At 38.1% G+C, this 25,933-nt stretch overlaps 1 protein-coding gene across 3 annotated transcripts in view; it reads left to right on the top strand.

The window, feature by feature from the left end:
* The first annotated feature begins 219 nt into the window (after positions 1-219).
* Positions 220-25,933, top strand: part of LOC123317235 (nephrin) — a 113,097-nt gene continuing 87,383 nt past the window's right edge. For all 3 annotated transcript variants that reach the window (XM_044903668.1, XM_044903659.1, XM_044903676.1), the window contains exon 1: positions 220-746. In XM_044903668.1, the coding sequence (XP_044759603.1) occupies positions 725-746 (22 nt within the window). In that variant the 5' untranslated portion in view covers positions 220-724. The remainder of the gene's footprint in view (positions 747-25,933) is intronic.

Here is a 25,933-nt window from a genome sequence, read left to right on the forward strand (position 1 = left end):
TCGAATCATAGAGCAAGGAGTAGTGTTTCATATAAAATCATATCATTATGGTTTTCAAGGCAAATCTGCCCGTGAAGGATGATCTCCTGGCCTACTAGTTATAATTCTCCTTAATGAATAGGAGCAGACCCGGCAACGCCGCAGGTGCCGGGGCGGCCGCTCTCCGCGTCGGCAAACATCGTCCCCGATCGTTGGGCCACTTCACGTGAGGCACAAGCCGATCCTCACAAGCCGTTCGGAACTCCGCTTTTTACTTCAGTGCGCCCGAATCAACTCTTCTGTGATAGCGTCACGGACTACTCTCCGCTGAAGAGCACCGAGATCGCGAATTCCCGCCCTAATTGCCCGGACTGAAGGGCGTCGAAATATCCTCCGGTGGAGGATCTATGATCCGATTAGTTTTATCGACATCCGCGAACACCGACAAAATAAGTGACAGTTCTTCTTTTCATCTAATTAGCCCTGGGTTTGACAATAATATCGCAAGGAAATGCTGAGGCACCAGAATTAGCATTTGTGATTCGAGGAAAATTGGTGGATTGTTCGATTTTTTTTATTTGTTTGTGTGTTCTATTAACGTTTGAAGTTTGTGAAAACTGTTCGTATCTATGATGCGAAGGGTGTGATTTTTGAATGTTTCGTTTGAAGGAAGAAAACTTTTCAGTGATGTTTTTGTGGTGTTAGGATTATATCAGGAGTTATTTTTATTTTGGATTATATCAACATGGATTTTTCAGTTATTCTAGGTGAGTGTAGAGGATTCGAAATTCGCGGGTACATAGAATTTTCTCTGGTTTCAACAGTACCAACTTTGCGCATTAATTGCCAGATTTTGAAATTCTCCCGGAAATTTCGTGTAATTTGTTATCAGTTACGAAATATTGGCTGAATTCAGAACCATAGCAAATGTTTGTATGAATTCAAACAAATTATTTACAGAATCAGTTCCTCCGAAAATTGCCGATTTTTCTTGATGAAATGAAAAGTAGCAAATACATTTTCTTCTTTCAATTGATTCATTCAGACAAGGACAAACTTCAAACCCTATATAAAAGGGGATTATTCTGGTTAAACGTCCATTAATATGGTCCATTCTAAAGCTTTTCAACGTTCATATGTCTAAACTTTGAACATAGAATCAGATAGCGTGGTGACTGGCCCATTCGCCAATTTGCAACTCTTTAAATTTCTCATAATCTGTTTTTATTTTTCATCATATCATAGTTCATAATCACCGATTAGATAAAATTGCTACTGAATACAAACAAGAGCTCCAATAAGCTCTATTATTTTGTCTTTTATATTTCTGAGACACTTGATTAGTTATTTCCAATAAGGAAGAAGAAATTTGAACACATGGCGGAATATAAATCCGGGACTCCGGAAACCGATGCGGCTCAGAAGATTTCTATGCTGAAAATCGAGTTTCCCGGTAAAGAGACATCCACCAGGACGATTAATCACATCACCTATTCACATTCCTCATTGAAAGTCCCCTACGCTATTTATCTATCGGAATGATCCGGTATCATTGGAAGAATTTGGAGACATGAAACCGGAGTACGATAAGATGGGTATATCGAAAACGGGTCGCATTGAATCGATGCATGCACGGGTATTTCCACATGATCTAACTTTGTGTGCCGTTTTAGATAGCTCATTATATCGGGTTTCACCTCGGTCTTCACTGAATTGATGAGCTTTATCGACTTCTCTATACACATGTTATCAGTCGTTGAGGGAAAACTTGAAAATTGTTGGAATATTGAATTCGTTTGATTCGACCGAAGTTACCGAGGAAGCTATCTTTGAAATCAAGCACTCAACTGCACATTTTCAATCGTGAATGTCATCACAGATCACAGGAACTATACTCCATTCACATTTATTTTAGCAGTCGGTTGGCCATGAAATAATTTTCTCAAGTTTTTGTAACTAGAACGGAGTAAGGTTGGCACTCATGAAATGTCGTTAATGTCAGAACGCCGTTGCCACAACTAATATCAATTTTTATTTCGAAAATGCCGAAAGTGATTAAAAAAAGATACAGGGTTTCAGCAAGTGCTATTTAGAATTCAGGTCAGCTCATTCAAATAGTTATACCCTGATATTCTAAAATCCACAATACGTCAGACGGTATCGAGACTATTCAATGTGAGAGAATTTATAATAATGTTTCATCTGAATCTAAACGACTTATATTACAGCTGAATATTTCCACAATCAAAAAGATTGTGAATGAAGAAGATGACAAAGAATTTCCTTCTATTGGGAGACCCAAAAAAGTGGTGGCATTTGAGAATTTTATGTTTGAGTGAATTAATGCGAAAAGTTTACTACAGGATTTTCGATGTATGTCATCGTAGATTAAGTTTCCGAAAATTGATTTTTCTATTTTTCATTTGACTGTCCGAGGACTTGTCCTATACATTGTAAATGTCTTAAGGTACCAATAAATACCTAATTATTATTATTATATCAATGTATTAAGATGAACAGCCACAAATACGCGCCTGTTGTTCTGTTAATTGTTTATTCATGTGACATTTTTGTTCAAAGGTGAAATTCATCTTGACTTGAAACTTCCTTTAATTCCTTTCGCTTATATTGATGCAAGATGATTTTTGTCTGGATTTTTGTTGAAGAATTTAACATTCTTGTAATTATCTGTTAATTCCTTCGAGAGATAGCCATTCCCAACCACTGCATCATATGCATTTAATCTTCGGGTTAATATTTTTGAAATGTACAACTGATGTAACGTATTCAAACTTTAGCCAAAGAAGATAGGTAACGAACATTAACTCTCCTCAAGCTAGTGCATATTATGATATTATACTTATCTCTTGTATTTTCCATGCAAATGACTGGATTTGGTATACCTTCAATCAGTTTGTATAAACTTCAATTATGTTCGTCACATATTTTCCGAAGAGATTCGACATTGTGATAAAATACGTAATAACAGAAACTTTTACGTAGAACGGGCAACATAGCGTTGATTTAAAACCCAAAAATGTTTTGACAAGCGTCATAACCCCACATTTTCGTACTATACAGAGTGAAATGTGTCAAATTTCCATGGCCAACCGAGTGCTAAAATGGAAGTGAATGGATTATAGTTTCTGTGATTTGTGAATGTCCTCTCGAATGCCACGATATCCGAAAATCGTGGTTGTCAAACACAATCATACACTGTGGTTATGACGGTGGCGATATCATAATGTAAAAATTTCACACATCGTTACGCTTTTTTGTACATGGAAAAGGGCGTATGTTTCTAAACCTTATATCCGAGGTTAAATCGTTCTTCGAGAAGAATTTAGCCCTTCTTCATCGATTTGAAGGTGATTGATATAGAATAGAAGAATTTCCGAGAGAATTTCTCATGAACCGTTTTTCTGTGATCCTGTTATTATTTTAATAATATCGCTGAGTTTCTATGATTTCAATTCGATAATGGGGATGAAAATTTGTGATTTTCTTGTCTTTCTCGTCGTGAAAACCTCTCTCGCAGGAAATTCCTTTTTTCATTTCACGTTATTTTAAATGAAAATTTCGTCCAATTACTCGAAAACGGCGCATTATATGAAAAAATATGATGATGAACGATTTTACAAAACGTTCAAATATTCATTAGATAGCGTCCAACTTAGTTTCAAGAGTTGGGTTCTTTGAATTTTTGGAATTTTTTTGATACGACGTTATAGCGAGCGTTATAGTCATAATGTGAAAACTGGAAGACGTGGGTGATATCTTGTGTTCGAAAAAGATTCATCAAATAAATGAGAAACGTGGAACTATATTCATTTCATTCGATAAAACCGTTTGTGAGATTGAACTAAATTTTTTTTATGGTTTTTCAACAGCCTGTAACTTTCAAACCGAGCCGATTCGGAAAAAATGGTAAAGGAAAAAAGTGTTCCTTTTGACCTCAAGAATCTGCTGTTTAACTATTTGTACCCTGTAACATGAAATTCTCATTTCGAATTCGGTTGGATACTTGTCGACCAGCCCCCGTACACCCTCCTTCCGCGAGGGCATATCGAAAAACAAGGACGTCATTTCTTCCATGGGAACAGCGGGAGGACAAGGGATGACACGATATTTAATTGACGAAATTGGCGAATCATGATCGGTCCGGAGCTCTCCGGTTTTTCGGGAGCGGTGCAAGCTCTGGGGCCGCTTCGGAAGTGAATCTCTATCGATCGGGGTGCTGCGGGGCCCCGCATTTGTCCTACATAGCGCGCTTCATTCATATCTGACGGCGACCAAGTCGACCCTCGCGCCTATTCTAAAAGGGAGCAACGCGCGGCTATCGTGCAGGCGGGGGATGCCGATGAATCTTTGCCATTTTTGAAGCAGCACGAGAAATATCCACTTTTTCTTCGAGTTTCGTTACTTGTGAACTGGCAAAACGAAAAAAATCATTTTTTGCCGCAGATCGAAAAATGTGAATCCATTCATTCAAATTGACAAGTTTCCTAAAACGCCAAAATCGGAATTAATTCATTCGACAACAGTGGAAATGATCAAGAAGAATTCTACTCGGAATTCTATATCCACAGATTTCAGAAAATTGTTTCTGTAATCTATGTACATACCATAGACCTCGCCATAGACATAGATCTCCAAGATCTCTATGCGTCTCTATGTTTATAGTTCTTCTTAAAACCGATGACATTTTCTGTCATTGTTTTATTTCTGGAGATTTCTCTTATGGGGGGTAGAGAGAAGGAGAACGATCGCTGCTTTGAGACCACAGATTATTTGTCCCCTAAAATATGTACCAATAGGTAGTTCATATTTTTGCCAATAGCCGCGCTGGTGATCACGGGATGGCGAAATTTTGATTTAAACTAGTTGAAGTTGGCTGAGTGAACTGTCTTTCTGGTGATAGATGATCAGAATATTATTATTTTCGATTTTTTATAAGAGAACAACATATGACCATGGTGAAATGTTAGAGCGTGCGCTAGTGTAAGAGTGTTTTGGCATCGGAAAGAGAAGGGGAAGAGATAAAACTTCAGAGTGCATTTTTGACAGAAAATTGGAAAAAAACCTTACCTCTATAATCGACTCGGAATCAATTTGTGTGTCAAGAGCACTTTTGCGATGAAGATATCAAAAAAGATGATGGATTCATTATAAACGAAATCGAAATTGTCATCCCTCGTGAGAAGTGGACTCTTCTGAATAAGAATATTCAACCAATGAAACTACATGGTTCAGAAGTGAATGTTCTTGAAGAATTTTGTTGGAATAACATAATATATGATTTATAAAGGTCCTCAGCTGAGTATTGGAAACAGAATCTACTCTAATAAGTGATAAATCTGAGATTGCTACCCTTTGCTGTCTTGATATGTTCTATTCCTCACTGCGAAGGTATATAATTTTGAAGATTACATTAAACCAATTAACAAATCCTGTTTTCAATAAACAATGATAAACATATTATGTAGGTATCATTTTTTTGATCAGTGATCCATAGTGGTCCCCAAATATAATATTTATCTTTGGTGATCAGAAGCATTTTTCCAACAGTTATTCTGCACAATGCTAGAATGAAGAACATCCATAAAGCTGCATTTTTAGATAAATCCGGGTAGAAGTAAAGCCTCGAGTAAAGCACTATAAATTCAGTTTTTCAATATTTCTTACTTTTTCACAGAAAATGGCTCGAAAAAGTCACACCAGCTGCAAGTCTCTCTTCACTTATGTTGGCCGTACTCATTGCTATTTGTCATCTGTCAAAGCGTCAACTCTCGTGTCAACCGCTTGCCTAGACTACCCACCAAACACTTGCTCGAGAAGTTTAAATTTAGTTTTTTCGATTTTCCCAGTTTCCAATGCAGCTTTTTCGAGATTTTCTTCAGTGAGAATCTTCTACGAAGTATGGGGAAGTTTAAAAAAAGGAAATGGATAACATCGGTTCAGCGGTTTCTATGTAAGGTGATAACGAGGGTTATAACAACGCAAATAGGGTTCCATTTGTATTTTTGAAGATTAAGCAAAGATTTTTTCATGCATCATGGAGGATGAAGGAAAGGTGTTTTTTGATGGCATAAACCTCAGCATGATCCTGAGAAAGGTCATAATTTTAACGGAAGCTAGAAATGTGGTGAGAAGCAGCAAATCTCAGCTTAATAATATGCTCGCAAATATGACAGTCGCTGAAAACAAGGGAATGTTGCTAATTTTCTGGGACTGTGAAGGCTTCTACCTTCCTTTCATAATATGCCCTTTGTTCGAGGTTTCCCAAATTCAATAATTTTCCTGTCCCATCCGACTAGCATCCTTATATTTCACCAACGCCATAAACCCACCGACGTAGAACCTTCGACAAAGTGGCTGGTGGACATAAGCCACACGCAAACACACTTGCTGCTGGCGCTAAAAAGCCAGGTGAGCTAATAACGACTTCTTCATACGCTCCGTAGTGCGTATCATCTTCGTTGTCCATTCAATTAGTAGCCATGGATACGAATACATAGTTAAATGTGATTTATGGGCAGCTAATGTGAGCATTTGACGATCCGATGTTAATGTGGCGTTATGCTGTAGATGTGTGCCGTGATTGTGGTGGAGTTTGTCCACGGTTGGTTGGGCTGTGGGATGAAATGAACCTTTTGGGATTGAGCCTCTTGCATTTTACCTGTAGATTTATGCATATATTATCACCCACGTTTCGACGAACATTTGACAAATCATTCCTCAACCTCTCATTGCTAACCTCATTACGAGCCTCATTGGTACAAGGCCGAATAGAATAAGAGTCGAGGTAAGAGGATGTATTGATATCTACTTAGCCTAGACCAGTTCCATGCATAAAAAAAATATTGCCTTACGAACAATAACTCATTAGAAATGTAAGTGTGAAGTTTGAGATCAGAAGAGTAAATCAGAGTTACGCAATAAATTAAAAGAAAGAAGATCTCCACCGAAATCAAGTACCCGACAAGTACCTGTATTTAAAAGGGTTAAGAGGTAAGCAGATTTACGAAGATATGCTTAATACCCTTGGTGATCAATGTCCTTCGTATGCGACCGTCAAAAATTGGACTGCAAGCTTCAAAAGAGGTAAATTTTCCATTGAAGATGATGACCGATCGGGAAGGCCAGTTTCTGTGTCAGTCCCCGAAAATATCGATGCAGTTCATGACATGATTTTATCAGACCGTCGAATTGGGCTAAAACGGATATCTGAAGCACTGAATATTTCATACGAACGCGTTCATCATATAGTTCACGTCAATTTGGACATGAGAAAAATTGCTGCAAAATGGATTCCCAAATGTTTGAATGTTGACCAAAAGCGTGCAAGGGTAGAAGCATTGCGTTCGTTCTGTGCTCGATTTGAAAACGATGTAGACTTCTTAAACCTTCTTCTTTGTTACTATGGATGAGACTTGGGTACATTTCTACGATCTAGAAACAAAGCAATACTATAATCGATGGAATGGCGACACTCTGGTTCTCCAAGACCTAAGAAGTTTCGTGTCCAAAAATCTGCTGAAAAAGTTCTTGCTTCAAATTTTTGGGATTGCTAAGGAGTAATCATGATTGATTTTTTGGATAAGGGTAAAACAATAACCGGAGATTACTATTCGACATTACTGACCACTCGACGAAAAAAAATTAAAGAGAAAAGACGCGTAAAGGTATCCAAAGGTGTTTTGTTTTTGCTGGACACCGCTCTGCACACAAATCTCATGTTGCCATGCAACAATTAGTGATTTAGGGTTTGAATTACTAGAACATCCCCCTTATTCACCAGATTTGGCTCCATCCGACTATCATATCTTTCCTCAACTGAAAAAAAGTTTATAAGGTCTTAAATTTTCTTCCAACGAGGAGGTAATAAAAGCTGTGGAGGTCTAGTTTGCAGAGCAAGAAGAAACATTTTTTTTTTGAAAGGTCTAGTGACGTTGCAGGTTCGCTGTAATAAATGTATCCAATTAAGAGGAGAATATGATGAATAATAAAATATTTTGACATTGAAATTTTGTTTGGTTATATAGTAGGCTAAGAATTTTTCAATATATTTTCGTAAGAGCACTACGAAGAGCTATCAAATTTTCCACTTCAACATTATAGCTATTTATGTAACAAGTACATAAATTAGGTCTTTATGGACGAGTCCAAAAGTTTATGGCAGAGCGAGCATAATTATGTACGAGTTGCATACAAAGCTTTATGTTGGTCTGCAATGCAGAAATTTTATTTTCTGAAATGGCTTATTACTGAAAAACATTAAGTGTGCTTTTGATTTTCTTACCATAGTAACCAGCGACCTTAGCAACCTTAGTAAACACAGTTGTTTACCTCCCTAATTTTGTGACAAACGTCATAATCAAAGATTATAATAATCCAAAAAATAGATAGTGCTGGAGAAGAAAGCGTAGAAAATTCAGCCGTAAGCGCCAAAGAATCTCTCTTACCCACTAAATCTAAAATTGCTTATGAAAATAGGTATGCGGCCTATAACAAGTGGTGTAAAACCTAGTGTAAAACAAAGAAAATTGTAAAGTCCACAGAAGACAGTATTCTGGCTTACTTCAATAGTGAATTGAAAGCTCACAAAAGTTCTTCGCTATGGACTACCTAGATGCATCAAAAAGTACTAAAATAAGTGTTGCCACCATAATATTGGGCCAGGAAGTAGTTGCTTCAAGCATCAAGAGTATTGCAGATCGAAAACTGTACTTCCACTTCGAGCTCGACTTCCTCAGGCATGCATTTTTAAAATGAGAAAGAATGTGTTTTTAATATTCACTACCACACTAATGTTTAGAATAGTAATTCATGATTTTGTTTGCATCTAGTATATTTATTTGACAGAATGATAGTGACAGTTGAGTCCAATAAAGAGGTGTCCAATAAAGTAGTCAATTATGGACTCCAAACGAATTCATAAATAAAGTGTTTATGATGCAGTCGAACATAATAATAATATAAACGATTGAAACTTCGTTTGTTGTCGAGAAGAAACATCCCGCGGACAACAATCGAAAGTTGTTTACACACAAATCCGATGAACGAGTCGTTTCGCACCCGATACTCGAACTTAACCGGCGAGGGCTGCTGCAATCTCCCCATTTCCCGAGAAACCCATTTAACCTTCCGCACCGTCCACCCGCGCTCTCCGAGCGACGCCCGCCGTCGTCGACGACGACGTCTCAGTCGAAAGAAAAAGAAAAACTACGGGGCAAACACGAAGGTGGAACTTATGGCAATAAAAACTTCACTTAGTTCCCTTTCTCCCGGTTTTTATCGTTTTCGACGCAAGAAATTCGGTTAGGAAGAACGCCCTTTGTAGGTCGTCATTTCCCCGAGATTTTGCCGCGAACAACTTTCTCCCGGGATTATTCGGGAATTCCGGGAATGCAGGTATGTGAGGGGTTGTTTGGGGGCGTTGAGGATCGGCCGGTTTTTCGCCGTGAATTGCGGCAGGACTTTGGAAATGGGCTGTTCGATTCGAAGGGCTGAAATGGGTATATTTGGGTGTTTGTTGATGCTATTTTCGGTATGGGGAAATGAGAATTTCTAGACGTTATGTCCTCGGGTTTAGGCTGATTCTTGCACCTTCCCCTCACACTTTCCTCTATCATCAGTATACATAATACTGAAAGAATAAGGACCATACAGTTTCAGAGAAAGATCTACTACTCCCCCAAGTTGCAAGGTCAATTTTGGCCGCTTTTTCGAGCAGAAATTACTAGGCTGGTCGAAGACTGCCTTGACCTGCAGCTGACTCAGAAATAACCTCGGAAATAGCTGAAGAATGCTCAAGAAAAAGGTGGAAACTCTAGACTTAACAGGAACGGAAAATCATCGATAATAAATTAATTCTCCATTCATTTTTCTGGAAGCAGTCTGTTGGCTATGGAAATTTGGCACATTCCAAGCTGTGTAGTACGAAAATGTGAGGTTATGACGCTTATCAAAATATTTTTGGGTTTTAAATCAGCGCTATGTTGTCCGTTGTACGTGAAAGTCTCAGTAATTACGTATTTCCCGCAATTTGAATTTATGTTAGAAAGTAAATGAATTCGAAAATCTATGATGATCATAATTAACGTTCATACAAACTGATCAAACTGATTCCTAATCTAGTTATTTGTATGGAAAGGACAAGAGATCAGTTTTTGAATATATTTATTCAGCTATGGAAGAAAATTGATTGATACCACCCGGTACCACCTTTTTGGGTATCCCAATAAAAGAAAATTTTTATTCATCCTCTTCATTAAACGATTCAACCGACGATCCAACTTATTGTGGAAACCGAGGTTTAAACATTCAGCTAAAATATCAGTCGCAGATATTTTGGTATTTAGAATATCAGGGTTACTAATTGAATGTGCGGTCCTCAATTCTAAATAGTTCTGATACTCTCTCTGTCTTCTCTCTTTTTCAATCACTTCCGGCATTTTTGTTGTATCAATTTATTAGCTGTGGCAACGTCCTGTTGACATTAAGGACATTCCATGAGTATCAACCCGAGTACCAACCTCATAATGAGCTGTGCTACCCTTGGAACATGAATATGTGGAATGGACATTGACGTGCTATGAATGTATTTGTTTTGGTACAAACATTCGATGCTTCTCGGTCTAGAGCGACAATAAGGCAGTGGCGTAAAATAAATAAATTCATATAGCTCCTAACTTTTTTGTTTATTTTCCATTCCTTGTATCTATGTTCTAAGGTGCCACCCCTGGAAAAACAGAATTACCTTCAGAATAACTAGCTAAATCTGTGAAACTGCACATCTGTGGATCTTTTAAACAGAGTTGTATACAGCCAAAGTACCCAATTTTTCGAATTTCAGTGATACTTTTTAATTTTTGAACATCAAATTACTCGAAAATGGTGCATTATACGAGAAAATATGAACCGTTTGTGAGATGGTTTTTCAACAGCCTGTATAGATCTTTTAAACCGAGCCAATTCCGATTCGGAAAAAATATTGAAGGAAAAAAGTGTTTGTTTCGACCTCAAGAATGTACTGTTGAAATAACTGTACGAGGCAAATACTCACCCTGTATAAGGTCGTGTTTCCCAGGTGAGTGGTTGTATAAAGGAAACAAGTTTCCATTATAAACTGGAAAAAATTTTATTCAGCATACAACATCACGATTTATTAATTTCATTGTGTATTGTCTACCACCTTTCATTTTTCCTTCAGTTCTTTCTCCTCAACGGCCTACGCAGTATAATGAGAGAAATAATCACGTGAACCGTTCACATGCTTATCAGACACGCGAACTCGAACTGAACCAAAAACCGCTTCTGTGCGTTGTCGTTTTCCCTTATTCGGCGATTATTTCCGTTCGTCAGAGCCCAGCCGATCCGTATCTGATTAGATGAGGCCGGAATTACCATATTTGCCAAAAGACCGACCGCGACGCCTCATCCTGATTTCCGTGGGGTCTTCTGTAGATCCGTATCGGAACGGGGACGCTCCCTATAACCGGTGGGATTTGCAGACTCCCTGTACCTGACGGCGGTTCGGACTATTCCGGTGTTTTGTTGTTCCGAAAAAAAATACATCCTCATGGGACGTGGTCGGTACAACCTTAATTTTATTGGTATACAAGGCCCGAGACAAGGCCCTACAGAAACCTTCCATAATTCCTAACATATTTTCGAAACCAGTTTGCTCCAATTTTACCAATTTTTAATCTATTGGACCAGAATGTAACTCTCTTAGCGTAGCCTCCTCGTCAAATTGAATCTAATGTATAAGCACATTGAAAGATACGAGGATATATTGAAATATTCTTAGTTTACTATAGAACCAAACAAAATTTCAATGTCAAAATATTTTATTACCCAACATATTCTCCTCTTAATTGGATACATTTATTTCAGCGAACCTGCAACGTCTCTAGACCTTTCAAAAAAAAAGTTTCTTCTTACTCTGCAAACCAGACCTCCACACCTTTAATTACCTCCTCGTTGGAAGAAAATGTACGACCTTTTAAAGTTTTTTTCAGTTGAGGAAAGAGATGATAGTCGGATGGAGCCAAATCTGGTGAATAAAGGGGGTGTTCTAGTAATTCAAACCCTAAATCACGAATTTTTTGAATGACAACATGAGATTTGTGTACAGGGGCGTTGTCCTGCAGAAACAAAACAACTTTGTATAGCTTTCCGCTTGTTTTCTCTTTTTTTTTTCCCGTGAAGTGGTCAGTAATGTCGAATAGTAATCTCCGGTTATTGTTCTACCCTTATCCAAACAATCAATCATGATTACTCCATGGCAATCCCAGAAAACTGAAGCAAGAACTTTTCCAGCAGATTTTTGGACACGAAACTTCTTAGGTCTTGGAGAACCAGAGTGTGGCCATTCCATCTATTTTTGCTTTGTTTATGGATCGTAGAAATGTACCCAAGTCTCATCCATAGTAAAAATTGGGTTTAAGAAGTCTGCATCGTTTTCAAATCGAGCGCAGATCGAAGGCGATGCTTCCAACCCTTGCACGCTTTTGGTCAACATTCAAACATTTGGGGATCCACTTTGCAGCAATTTTTCTCATGACCAAATTGACGTAAACTATATGATAAACGCGTTCGTATGAAATATTTAGTGCCTCAGATATCCGTTTTAGCCCAATTCGACGGTCTGATAAAATCATGTCATAAACTGCATCGATATTTTCGGGGACTGACACAGAAACTGGCCTGCCCGATCAGTTATCATCTTCAATGGAAAATTTACCTCTTTTGGAGCTTGCAGTCCAATTTTTCACGGTCGCATACGGAGGACATTGATAACCAAGTGTACTAAACATATGTTCGTAAATCTGCTTACCTCTTAACCCTTTTAAATACAAGTACTTGATGATGGCTCTATACTCCAATTTCTCGATTTTCACAATTTCGGTTGATATCTTCTTTCTTTTGATATATTGCGTAACTCTGGTTTACTTCTTTGACCTCAAACTTCACGCTGACACTTCTAATGAGTTATTGTTCGTTGCTATGGTAACGCAATATTTTTTTATTCCTGGAACTGATCTAGGCTAACTAGATATCAATACATCCTCGTATCAACACCGAAGGAACTACCAGAGAGTTTAAAGAAACCTAAATCGGAAGAAGAATTATCCAATGATTTTATCGACGTGTATTCTAAAATCGAGTCCCGGAATCCTCTACCTGTTTGATAATGTTTTTCCCTCTCCCGTACCACTCGTTTAATTGCCAGCTCCACCGGCCGTCGCCTCTCTAATTATGGACTCCCCTTTAGAGGCTTCTCGAAAAACGTGTTAAACGAGAAAACGATCGTATCCAACCTCATATTTCATGATTTTTATTGCAGAAGTAATTCCCGCCTTGCGGGAACTCACCTCTTCAATATTCATGATCGCGAAAAACTTGGATTCGGCCAGGAACACCGGGAGAAAAATTATCGGGAAACATCGTTAAAGTTCAGGAATCTATAGGATGAATATTCATGTGCTCTTCCCTTCGGTAACAACGTTAAATGGGTAAAATCGGCCTTAGGACTGAAGAGGGTGTCTTTCCGTCTTTGGGATACCGAATAGATTTTTTTTTCTGCGGAAAACTGTTCTTGTTCGACTGTTCGTAATTCGATAATGAAGAACATTCTATGCTTTCGATTCCATTACCGTATCCGGTAAGACAATGTAATTAAAAGTTCGAGGAAGGGACTAAACGATTGTAGAATTTCTCAAGGAAATGACAATGAAACTGTTAGGATGCTACAACAGTATGAATAGTAGTACCTAACAGTCCTACGTTTCTTCGTACGTTTCACTTCCAAATGTGAGGTATACGAGGATGTATTGATATGTAGTTGGCCTAGACTAGCTCCATGCATAAAAAATATACCATAGCAACGAACAATAACTCATTAGACGTGCAAATAAATTTAAAAAAAGAAGATGTCTACCGGAATTGTGAAAATCGAAAAGTTGAAGTATCGAGCCATCATCACGTACCTGTGTTTAAAAGGGTTAAAGGTAAGCAGATTTACGAAGATGTGCTTAATACCCTTGGTGATCAATGTCCTTCGTATGCGACGGTGAAAAATTGGACTGCAAGCTTCAAAAGAGGTCAATTTTCCATTGAAGATGATGACCGATCGGGAAAGCCAGTTTCTGTGTCAGTCCCCGAAAATATCGATGCAGTTCATGACATGGTTTTATCAGACCATCGAATTGGGCTAAAACGGATATCTGAAGCACTGAATATTTCATACGAACGCGTTAATCATATAGTTCGAATTGTTATTATGGATGGAACTTGGGTACATTTCTACGATCCAGAAACAAAGCAACAATCGATGGAATGGCGACACTCTGACCTAAGAAATTTCGTGTCCAAATATCTGCTGGAAAAGTTCTTGCTTCAGTTTTTTGGGATTGCCATGCAGTAATCACGATCGATTTTGTGGATGAGGGTAGAACAATAACCGAAGATTACTATTCGACATTACTGATCACTCTACGGGAAAAAATTAAAGAGAAAAGACGCGGAAAGCTATCCAAAGGTGTTTTGCTTTTGCAGGATAACGCCCCTGCACACGAATCTCATGCTGCCATGCAAAACATTCGTGATTTACGGTTTGAATTACTAGAACACCCCCCTTATTCACGAGATTTGGCTCCATCTTCCTATCATTTCTTTCCTCAACTGAAAAAAAGTTTGAAAGATCTTCGTAAGAGAAGGTAGAAAGATAGAACGTACCTACACTGATCGTAGGTTACAGAAGGTAGAAGGAACGTATTGTGAGAACCATTTCGAAGATGAAATCTCACCCACTTCCAAATTTTCCCCTTTCCCCCCCTAATCAACCGCGCTAAGAAAAACAACCACTTATGGCCCGAGCCGGCATCCGTTAACCAATCCGGCTATCCAACATGCCAGGTAACAGTAGTCCGAGCAGTAGTCGATCTATCTATTCATTGAATGAACAGACTGGAGGTTGAATGATCTCTGACGGCAGTCGGACGAGAATCCGGGGCGAAGGACCAGATTCTAGGTGCCGAGAGAGGACCGATCAGAGCCGCGGAACTGGTTTATCCGGGCAGGTAGGAGAGAAAAAACAACGGAAATGGGACCGTAGAACCTGATTCGCATCCGGCCATGGGTTTCGCGATGGGTTCATTGAGTGTGCATGGGAGGACGTGTCGCGAGGTGATTCGATACGCGTTTTATTGGTTTCGCGTCAGATGTTGTCGGTCTTCTTCGATTGTTACAAGTTATTGGTAGAGGAGAGTGGACGCGGAAAATTGAGGATGTTCGGTTGGTTCGCACGGTGTGAGCTTACGGCTTTCACTGTGATGATAGCCTTAGTGCTAGAGGCCAACTAGACAAGAATTCTTGCCTTGATAAAATATCAAGAAATTAAAAAAAAATCTTGTCTTGAAGTTTTCTTGACATATCAAATCTTGTCTTGACTGAAGGAATTTCAAGATTTTGAAATTTCTTAATTAACCAGTGACACCGTACATGGTGTTTCGTGTTCACGCGACAATCTGGTGGTTCCCCGAGATTTATTCGTTTTCTGACAAAAATGACTTCGAGCAGTTGCAATCTTTACTCCGTTTAGTTGAGTGAGGTTATTACGAGGGTTATTATTACCAAGGAAATATAGAATGAAGGCTCAATAGGAGATCGAAAGTACTCTGCTCCCTTTGGTATCTCCACACGTCACGTGGCGCATTGGCGTAACTATCATATATAGTATAATCAGGCAGTGCAATGTAAATAACAACCTTTTGGCAAAAAAGTTGAAGTTATTTTAAATTATCTTCTTTCTAACTTTACCTATTACTTACTACTGTCTATCGATACGCCACTGCTAACGGACCCAGTTCTATCAATAGGGAATACTCCTTCTGACGAAAATGATGTATTTTTTATGAAATCTCTTTTAAACGTCACATTTTGAAATAACCATTTCAACCGTTTCCCCAAAAAATTATTTAAAGTAGTTAAAAATGAAAAATAAAAATGGGTATTTAAAATTTAAAGTGTTTCGTTTCTATTGCACAAGTTGGCAGCATCGACTGAGATATGCCTTGATAATAAAAGACAACAAATACATTATCTTGATGAGATAGACAAAGATGGCTGTCTATGAAGTCTGCGACGAACGAGGAAGGTCGTAAAATTTTATGGAATTTTCATGGCCGGTTGCAGTTGAAGCTCGCCAGTAAGTTCGCTGTTATTTTATAAATAAGCTGATCGGAAATTGTTCCTTTTATTTTCTAATAGGCGCTGTTGCCAAGTCGTAAACTTGAAACCAAGCGATTTGAATTTTAAAACTTGAGGAATGGTTTTGAAAGTTCCAAGGTGGCCAGCTCCTGTGGAGCTTGAAGGCGCTTATTATATGCTCCTGATGTCTCTATAGTTGGTTTACATCGAGGTTTACATACAGTGCGTGTCTCAGGAGGTAGTGAATTCTCTTAACCAAGGCCAGTGTATTAAATCTACTGATCCACTTCAAAGCTAGATATACTTTGTATCTTGTTCTCCGGATGCAAAGTTTTTGATTGCTCGTTGCAACAATCGAGTACCATTCGGAATACCGAGGGCAATACTATCTGTCCCATTCCCAAACACCGTGGCATGTGCATAATTGAAAATAGCGAAGGAAGATCGAATGAGCAGCGTTAGCCCCATCGCGATCACTCGACAACAAGCCCTAATGACCCAGAGCACGCAACGAAGGAATGAATAAATAATCGCCGGTATCATTTCGCAACAGGTGCACAACACCGGCCGTAGATTGTTTTTCGCAACTTCTGAGCACGTAGCCGAGGCCTGTCTTCCCTCCAAGAATCTTAGGCCACGTATCGCGACTTGAAATATGGCGAAGAGAGCTTTTCGATGTAGCCTTTTGGAATTGGCACATCCGAATATCGCTCGGCGTGTTCGAGTGTCTCTTTAATTACCGAGCTGAGCGAAGGCTGCACGAATTGATGGAGGATACGAGACCTGAGCAGATCCAGAACGGGCTCGAGGATGCTTATGGAGGAAGATGCAGGTAATTTGGGAGGATCTGGATGGCACAGGCCGACTCGTAGACGATTGAGCTCTTTTTTTCGATTAAAGATCGTTAAAATATGCTCTTTTCCATAATATCCCGAGTTGGGAATGTTAGAGAAGCTGTACGGTGAATTAGAATCCAGCCAGTTCACGTCTAGAATTCACATTCGCAGTTCAACAAATGTTTAAGTTGGTGTTCACAACACTTCTTCAATAGGGAATACTCCTTCTGACGAAAGTGATGAAATATCTTTGAAATGTCACATTTTGAAATAACCGTTTCAGCCGTTTCCCAAAAAAATTATTTTAAAGACTTAAAAATGAAAAATAAAAATGGCTTTTAAAATTTAAAGCGTTTCATTTCAATTGCTCAAGTTGGCAACATCAACTGAAATATGCCTTGATAATAAAGGACAACAAATACATTATCTTGATGAGATAGACAAAGATGGCTGTCTATGAAGTCTGCGACGAACAAGGAAGGTCGTAAAATTTTATGGGATTTTTATGGCCGGTTGCTGTTGAGGCTCGCCAGTGAGTACTCGCCTTATGATGGCTGTAAATCAACAGCTGTTATTTTATAAACAAGCCATTGTTTTTTTTATTTACTAGTAGATGCTGTTGCCACATCGTAAACTAGATAAATTCATAAATGAAACTCATAATTATTCAGTTTGAACTTGCATATGCTGCTCCTCAAAAGTGAGGAGAACTCCCCGTTCTGAAAGTTCTTGAAATTTTCAGTCGATCAATACAGGAGGTAATTCCAGAATTTCAAGACAACACAAGAAATATCATGTCAATACCAAGATTTCTTATCAAGAAAACAAGAAATCTGGAAATATATTGTCTTAGATGAATACGCTCAAATTGGAATCTAGATTTGTCATCAACACTTTTTTTATGTTTATGAAAATATTTTCGTCGTTGGTGCTTGTTCCACCCTTCGAAAGAATAACAGAGTTTCCTTCTGTCAGTAGTGTCAGTATTGCCCGAGGTATTGCCACTAATACTTACCATTATCTTGCATTGGTGAGTGCTGCTGCTTTTTTCTATTACTGCCTCTTTAGCAGCTAGGGTTTCAGATTCAGATTCATAAATTTCACTCGCATTAGTCGAAGTTTCTTCAGTTTCACTGATTATTTCATATTTTTACTAAAACTCGAGCTAAAACTTACGTTTCTCCGAGCGTTTCTCTCTATTGTTTGTTAGTGAACATTCTGAGTCACAATCGGAGCCAAATTGCTAAGCAGACGTTCTGTTTACTGAAAAGTAAATGTTACTTATGGTAGAATAAGACTACCACTTTGTGATAACCAAGAGTAGGTATAGAAAGAAGTTGCAATTCAGTTCAAAGCCGATTGGAAGGGTGATAACGTTAGAAGGTGGAAAAGTCAAGTTTCGAGATTGAATTGTTACATGATCAGTTTAAGCCGGCCAGGGAGACACAAACATTCAACAAAATGTATCGAAGGATACATTTGCCCATAATTCATTTCAACGATAAGCGCTGGTTCTTCGTCTATTACCGGAAAAGACTGATCTAGAAAATTGGAGTCTCGGCCGAATTTGCATCATTCTCTCCATCTAAATGAGGCCGGGAGAAATTCTATTCACAGCCCCGGAAACGGTCCCTATTCCATCTCTTTATCGGTCCATCTCTGCATCGAGCAGATAAGAAAGATGGATGTAGACGCATCTTGGCCACCCTCCAGCTATCTTCCGCCATATTACCATTAATTGGCTGCATGGTGCGCCCGGTTAATATTGCACACAGCCACTGTCCACGGGACAGAAGGCTGTCGGTGATTCATGGGGTAAGAGAATTGGGGGAGTCCGAAATATTAATGTCTTTTTGAGGATGATCAGAAATACAGCGGTATCAGCTTCAGATTCTGCTGGAATTTGATTGAGAATTGCGATCTAACAAGTTAGAGTTAGAGGATAGACCTCGGGATAGACCCGGTGTGTAGGTGCAACAGATGTCGCCACTAACGTAACATAACAGCGTGACATTAATGACACATCAGACCGCACTTGTCGCCAACACGTTGCCATAAACCGTACGGCATGTTTTATCTCGCCGATGATGACGCCTCGCTTCTAATTCCGAAACCCGGGATTTGACAGGACGTCATACGTAGACATTAACGGGTATATACATAGGTTCACGGATTGCGGTCGCATATTGGTATCGATGGAGTCTAACTCGACGGCGGGGTGCGCTAATGGGGTTTTAATTTGAGGTTATGTTACGATTCAGGTATGGCGGTTAGAAGGTACATCGTGGTTATAGCCGATGGAGGTATCGGCGACGTGGGTTCTGCTGTTTGTATACTGGGTGAGTCTTTGACTCACATATTTTATCTGTGGATTCTTGAGGTCAAAAGGAACACTTTTTTCCTTTACCATTTTTTCCGAATCGGCTCGGTTTAAAAGATACAGACTGTTGAAAAACCATAAAAAAATTTTACTTTTAGTCCTATCTCATAAACGCTTTTATCGAATGAAATGAATTTGGGAATATAGTTTTTCATTTATTTGATGAATCTTTTTCGAACACAGGATATCACTCACGTCTTCCAGTTTTCTCATTATGACCATTACGTACCATAAAAATAACAAAAATTCAAAGAACCCAACTCATGAAACTAAGTTGAACGCTATAATGAATATTTGAACGTTTTGTGAAATAACACTTTTCTTCATATTTTCTCGTATAATGCTCCGTTTTCGAGTAATTTGATGTTCAAAAATTAAAAACTATCTGTGATATTTGAGAAATTGGGTACTTTGGCTGAATGCAACTCTCTTTAAAAGATCCGCAGATGTTGAGTGTCATATATTCATCTTGTTATTCTCAAGGGAATTTTGTATCTTCAGGGATGGCAGAGCTCATTATGAAAACTTAAAATGGATATATCTTTTTATCAGGGCCGAATTGGACAAAATGGTATAGGTCAAAGTGTCAAAGACTCACCCTATATACAAGGTGAGTCAATAATGTGTTCTAAGGTGTCTGGGGGTAATAGTACATTAAAAAATAACTAAAGTTTGATAAATAAAAATAGCCCAAAATGCATATTAAGGGAGATATATAATATCCTTCCAAAGTTGATAAAATTCAAAAAATTTCTCCTCATAACTTCTAAACGGTGAGTGCATCCAGATTGAAATTTCGTACATAAATGTACCTATGTTGTTGAAATAAATTTTTTCAAGGTACTTATCCAAATACAAAAAATTGAACCGTTTTCGAGATATTTGATTTTTTGTAGTAACATGATGTCAGCAGATTCCGAGGCAGATTCATTCATTCACGGGAACAATTCTGTTCTTAATTTAGTCGATGATGTAAGAATATCCTCGAGAATACCTTTTTCATGTAATTTTCTTCGTTCCATCGAATGCTTTTATTTTTTTTCACCAAAACGCACATAACGAAAGAAGTTTTCCCGAAAAATCATGAAATGTAAACGTGTATTAAAAAAATGTGTTTCAACAACATACATTTATGCACAAAATTTCAAGCTTGTGGCATCCACAGTTTAGAAGTTATGCGGAGAAATTTTTTAAATTTTATCAACTTTGGAAGGATATATTTCCCCTCGTATCTCCCTTAATATGCATTTTGCGGGAAATGAGTTTATCAAAGTATACTTATTTTTCAATTGTCTATCAGCCCCAAAAAGCTCAGTACATATTTTTGACTCACCCTGTATATCAAATACAGTATTTGACATTCTTGTCATCATATATCGGTCGAATTCGTGTGGCTTTTTTTAATCAACTAAACGAGTTTGGAATCGTGTTACCTCGATTTTTCAACCTGTGGTTTACCCTTGAAGGAATTTCACCCTATAACAGCAACGCCCCCTCCCCTTTGTCATAAAAATATCCCCCGAGGGGGGCGGCATTTTTCATTTCTCGTCCCGTTTGATTTCATCAGAGATTACCTTGACGAGCGCGACTCTCATGACATCTTCCTGGTTTTCGTTGCGCCCGAGGTCGACGACGTATCTTGTTTTTAAAGTAAAACATATTACACCCTCAGGAAATCTTGGTTGCGGAGTCATCCACAAGCCCGTACCTTTTCCACGTTCGCATTGTAAAACGTAGTCGGCGTTGAAGTTGAGTCAATCGTCGAGCTAGCGTTGAAAAATGAAAAGGAATAGGTCCGGTATGAATATTTTCGGCGTTGTGTGTTTGTTTTTCCCTTTTGCAATTTCTTGTTCGGGACGTGAGTGCAAGGATGCATTCTTTTTCCCATTTCGGTGCATATGGAATTTCGTGCCTGGAAGGAAAGCCGTAGGGTATTCCCTGTTTGCTCTGGCAACAGCCAATTATTATTCTAGTATCAATCTTATCCTGAGTGGCAATGGAAGGATGGGTAAAATAGATAGCCATAAAGAGTCTTTATGGTTCACTATACGCAGTTCCAGCTTTTTACTTGTGCCAATATACAAAGTGTAAACATTTAGCATCGATGCAGGGTCGGCAGAGGGGATTGAAGTGTTTCGAAGGTCGTTGCTCGGGCTGTGGTGGGGGCAGGTAGGTGCGGATGGGCTCTTTGCGTTCCTTAGGGTCTGTAGTTTCAATTCTGCCCAGGGGCTTGACACTTCCTTACCCCCACCCCAAATACGGTTTTTAGTTCTGCAATCAATCGCTATGTGGCACTGCATACGAAAATATATATCATATTCTCCACAGATTACTGTATTCTGACATATTGGATTTGTGAACGCCAACAGTGTCAATGTCAATATACTTTAATGCAAATTCTTGTTTACAAACGAGATCTTATACGAGTGTAAATTAAAAATACCCATTTATTGAAGTCGACAGTTTTATCAGGAAATCAATTTTCTTTGTAAGAAATATTTGATTCAAAGAGCCACGTAATTATAACATTAATCGTTTATACTTAAACCAATCCAACCAAACCCTTTAAAAATTGTGTTAATGGAAATGAAAGTCAAACTGTGTAGTCAGTTATTAAGCCACTCCGTGGGGTCAATGATGAAGCTCATTTCTCAATGGGGTAAGTATTTTTTTCAAACATAATAATACAAAAATTTACTATTTTCCTTTTTAGAAATCAAGCATCCGCTTCAGCTTCACAGAGAGGCTATCGACACTGCTGTTTTTATACTATTCTTGGATGAGTTATTTGATTCGTTGAATGTATCCAGAGCTTGGACATCCACTGCGAAACTCTTAAAGAAGACGGTTAGTATTCAAACAGAACACAATGTTGTTTGGGAGCAGGCGATACAAATTTTCAACAGTATTTCATTTTATTGCCCTCGAAAGAAAAGATCCATTGTGGTGCCCACTTTGAATAATATAGTGACAACATTGAACGCATTCCTTCACCTTACTCAAAAACTGTTCAATGATTATCACTTTAAATATATTCTCACTAGGGCTTTCAATCAAGATTGTTTAGTAAACTTTTTTGGGTACATTAGAGCACATGAAGTAAGGAATACTAACCCAAATGTTGAACACTTCATCATTCGAAACTTTAGTTATTAATAATTTCATGTCGGTGCATTCCTGGTGATCTAACTGTGAGGAAGATAAAACAGGGAGTCGTTGTTTAGAGACTTTGAAATCTTTCCTGCAGGAAAATATAAAATCCACATAGGTCTTTGGGCAACTAATTTTTTCTTTTCCGAGTTATTCATGCATTCTAAGCTTTGGCATGCTGTTTCTGATTTCTATTGCCGACTCCCAACAAACATTGTGTCCTTTTTGGATAATGTTGAAGATTTCTGAACATATAATAATTTCAACCTCATTTCCTATGAACAATATTATTACTGATGAGGACAAATTCAGATGCATACCACCCGACGATATGAATATCGACAAGTGTTACGATCTGAATTGAGCTTGCCAGCTTGTCGATATTCATATCGTCGGGTGGTATGCATCTGAATTTATCCTCATTATTTTATTCATTGCCTCCCTGTTTAGGCGTGATCATTCTTTATTAATATTATTACTGTTTATTATAATTATTGTCTTACGAAGATATGTGACCCTATTGACATTTTACCTCTGCTCATATATTCATTGCCATAATTATAGCTTATGTATTTCCATATTTTTTTTTCCTGTGCTGGGTATATCAATATATGTATATTTTTCATGACAAGTTTTATTTCTCCTTAAAATTCGCCCTAATAATCCATATTATACTATCGACGTCTAAAATACCATTGAATGGGCTAATTTAAATTTCGCGCCATGCGATTGCAGTTTCCAGTTATACCGACATTTCTCCCGGTTAGTTGGGTGGCAGCCGCATGGGGGCGCTGAGGGCGGGATAAACTGTATTTTGCATCGTAGAACGTGAGTGTCAGATCTATTCTACTCTGTAATCTGTGATTCTGCCCCATGGTTTGGACTGGAATGCATCAGGGCTTTGCCGTTCGTGCCTTTTACGAAAATAACCGTTCTGTGATCTGGACCCAACTGGCGTTTTGACATTCCTGTCAACGTTTCTGTCTCCTCTGCAAACACAATTGAAACTTGGGCCTGCCAACTCGAGGAAACAGGAAGTACAGGACGAGGGCGAGGATATGGACCACCGAGAATGTGCAGTAGCAGTAGAAAAGAAAAGTTCCTGCTTGCGTAACGGTGTCATGATTTGAGGGCCTTGCTGAGGTTCAGGTAGAGTGTTGGAAGTCTTCAAAGACGTGGAAAGAACATAGATAGTGTTACAAATATATGTATACTTCATTCAAATTTATTTTAGCAGTCGGTTGGCCATGAAATAATTTTATCAAGTTTTTGTAACTGGAACGAAGTTAGGTTGGCACTCATGAAATGTCGTTAATGTCATAACGCCGTTGCCACAACTAATATCAATTTTTATTACGAAAATGCCGAAAGTGATTGAAAAAAGAAACAGGGTTTCAGGAAGTGCTGTTTAGAATTCAGGTCCGCTCATTCAAATAGTTATACCCTGATATTCTAAAATCCACAATACGTCAGACGGTAGCGAACATATTCAATGTAAGAGAATTTATATAATGTTTCATCTGAATCTAAACGACATATATTTCAGCTGGATATTTCCACAATCAGAAAGATTGTGAATGAAGAGGATGACAAAGAATTTCCTTCTATTGGGAGACCCAAAAAAGTGATGGCATTTGAGAATTTTATGTTTGAATGAATTAATGCGAAAAGTTTACTACAGGATTTTCGATAAATGTCATCGGAGAATAAGTTCCCTAAAATGGATTTTTCTATTTTTCATTTGACTTGACCTATACAATGTAAATGTCTTAAGGTACTAATAAATACCTATAATTATTATTATTACATCAATGATGAATAGCCACAAATACGCGCAAGTTGCCCTGTTACTTGTTTATTCATGTGAAATTTTTGTTCAAAGGTGAAGTTCATCTCAACTTGAAACTTCCTTCAATTCCTTTTCTTATATTGATGCAAGATGATTTTTGTTGAAGAATTTAACATTCTTGTAATTATCTGTTAATTCCTTCGGGAGATACCCATTCCCAACCACTGCATCATATTATGCATTTCATCTTCGAGTTAATATTTTTGAAATCTACAAATGATGTAAGCCAAAGAAGATAACGAACATTAACTCTCCTCAAGCTAGTGCATATTATGATATTATACTGATCTCTTGTATTTTCCATGCAAATAACTAGATTTGGTATGACTTCAATCAGTTTGTATAAACTTCAACTGAGTTCGTCACATATTTTCCGAAGAGATTCGACATTGTTATAAAATACGTAATAACAGAAACTTTTACGTAGAACGGGCAACATAGCGTTCATTTAAAACCCAAAAATGTTTTGACAAGCTTCATAACCCCACATTTTCGTACTATACAGAGTGAAATGTGTCAAATTTCCATGGCCAACCGACTGCAAAATAAAAGTGAATGAAGTATAGTACCTTGCATAGTTATTATTTTATTTCCATGTATACTGGGCGAGTCTTTGACACGTACAAATGTTACAACAGCAGTTAAGGTCGAAACAAACACTTTTTTCCTTCACCATTTTTTCCAAATCGGTTCCGTTTAAAAGATACAGACTGTTTAAAACCCATAAAAAAAGTCATTTTTAGTTCTACCAAACAAGATATCACCCACGTCTTTCAGTTTTCCCATTATGACCATTACGTTCTATAAAAATACCAAAAATTCAAGGATCCCAACTCTTCAAACTAAGTTGGACGCTATAAAATGAATATTTGAACGTTTTATAAAATAAATGTATTCCTCATATTTTCTCGTATAATGCGCCGTTTTCTAGTAATTTTATGTTCTGAAATTTGAAAGTATCAATCTGTGAAATATGAAAAATTGGAATATCCACAGATGTGTTGTGTTACAGATTTAGCCAAATATTCTGAAGATACTTTTGTTTTTCCAGAGGTCGCGTACCTCATTATGAAAACTTAAAATGACAAAGAAACAAAGTGTTTCAAAGACTCACCCTGTATATACCCGAAGAATTGGGCAAGATCCAATCTTTTCTCCTAATAACCAAGTTAATCTCGTATGAAGTTCATCTAGATGTACTCAGCTCAGGAAATATTAACATGAGATACCGTGACCTGCTCAAAACAGAATGATTAGTTACAGTTAACTTAATTTATATGAGAAATTACATATTTATAGTATAGCTCTGAGACAAAAATTCAAACCATTCTCCGACCACAGTTCATTTAAAATATATCGAAACAAACTAGTTTGGCTAGGTAGGTGAGATGCCAGGCAACGAAAAATTTGAATTCGAATTACGAAAAAAACCATCGCTATGACGAAATTGAATCGAAACACCTGCCAAAACGAAATTCCTCATCAAGACTATCGGCTGTTTCCACAGTGCCAACGCTACAC

This window comes from Coccinella septempunctata, chromosome 1, assembly GCF_907165205.1.
Source record: "Coccinella septempunctata chromosome 1, icCocSept1.1, whole genome shotgun sequence".
Classification (NCBI taxonomy): Eukaryota; Metazoa; Arthropoda; class Insecta; order Coleoptera; family Coccinellidae; genus Coccinella; species Coccinella septempunctata.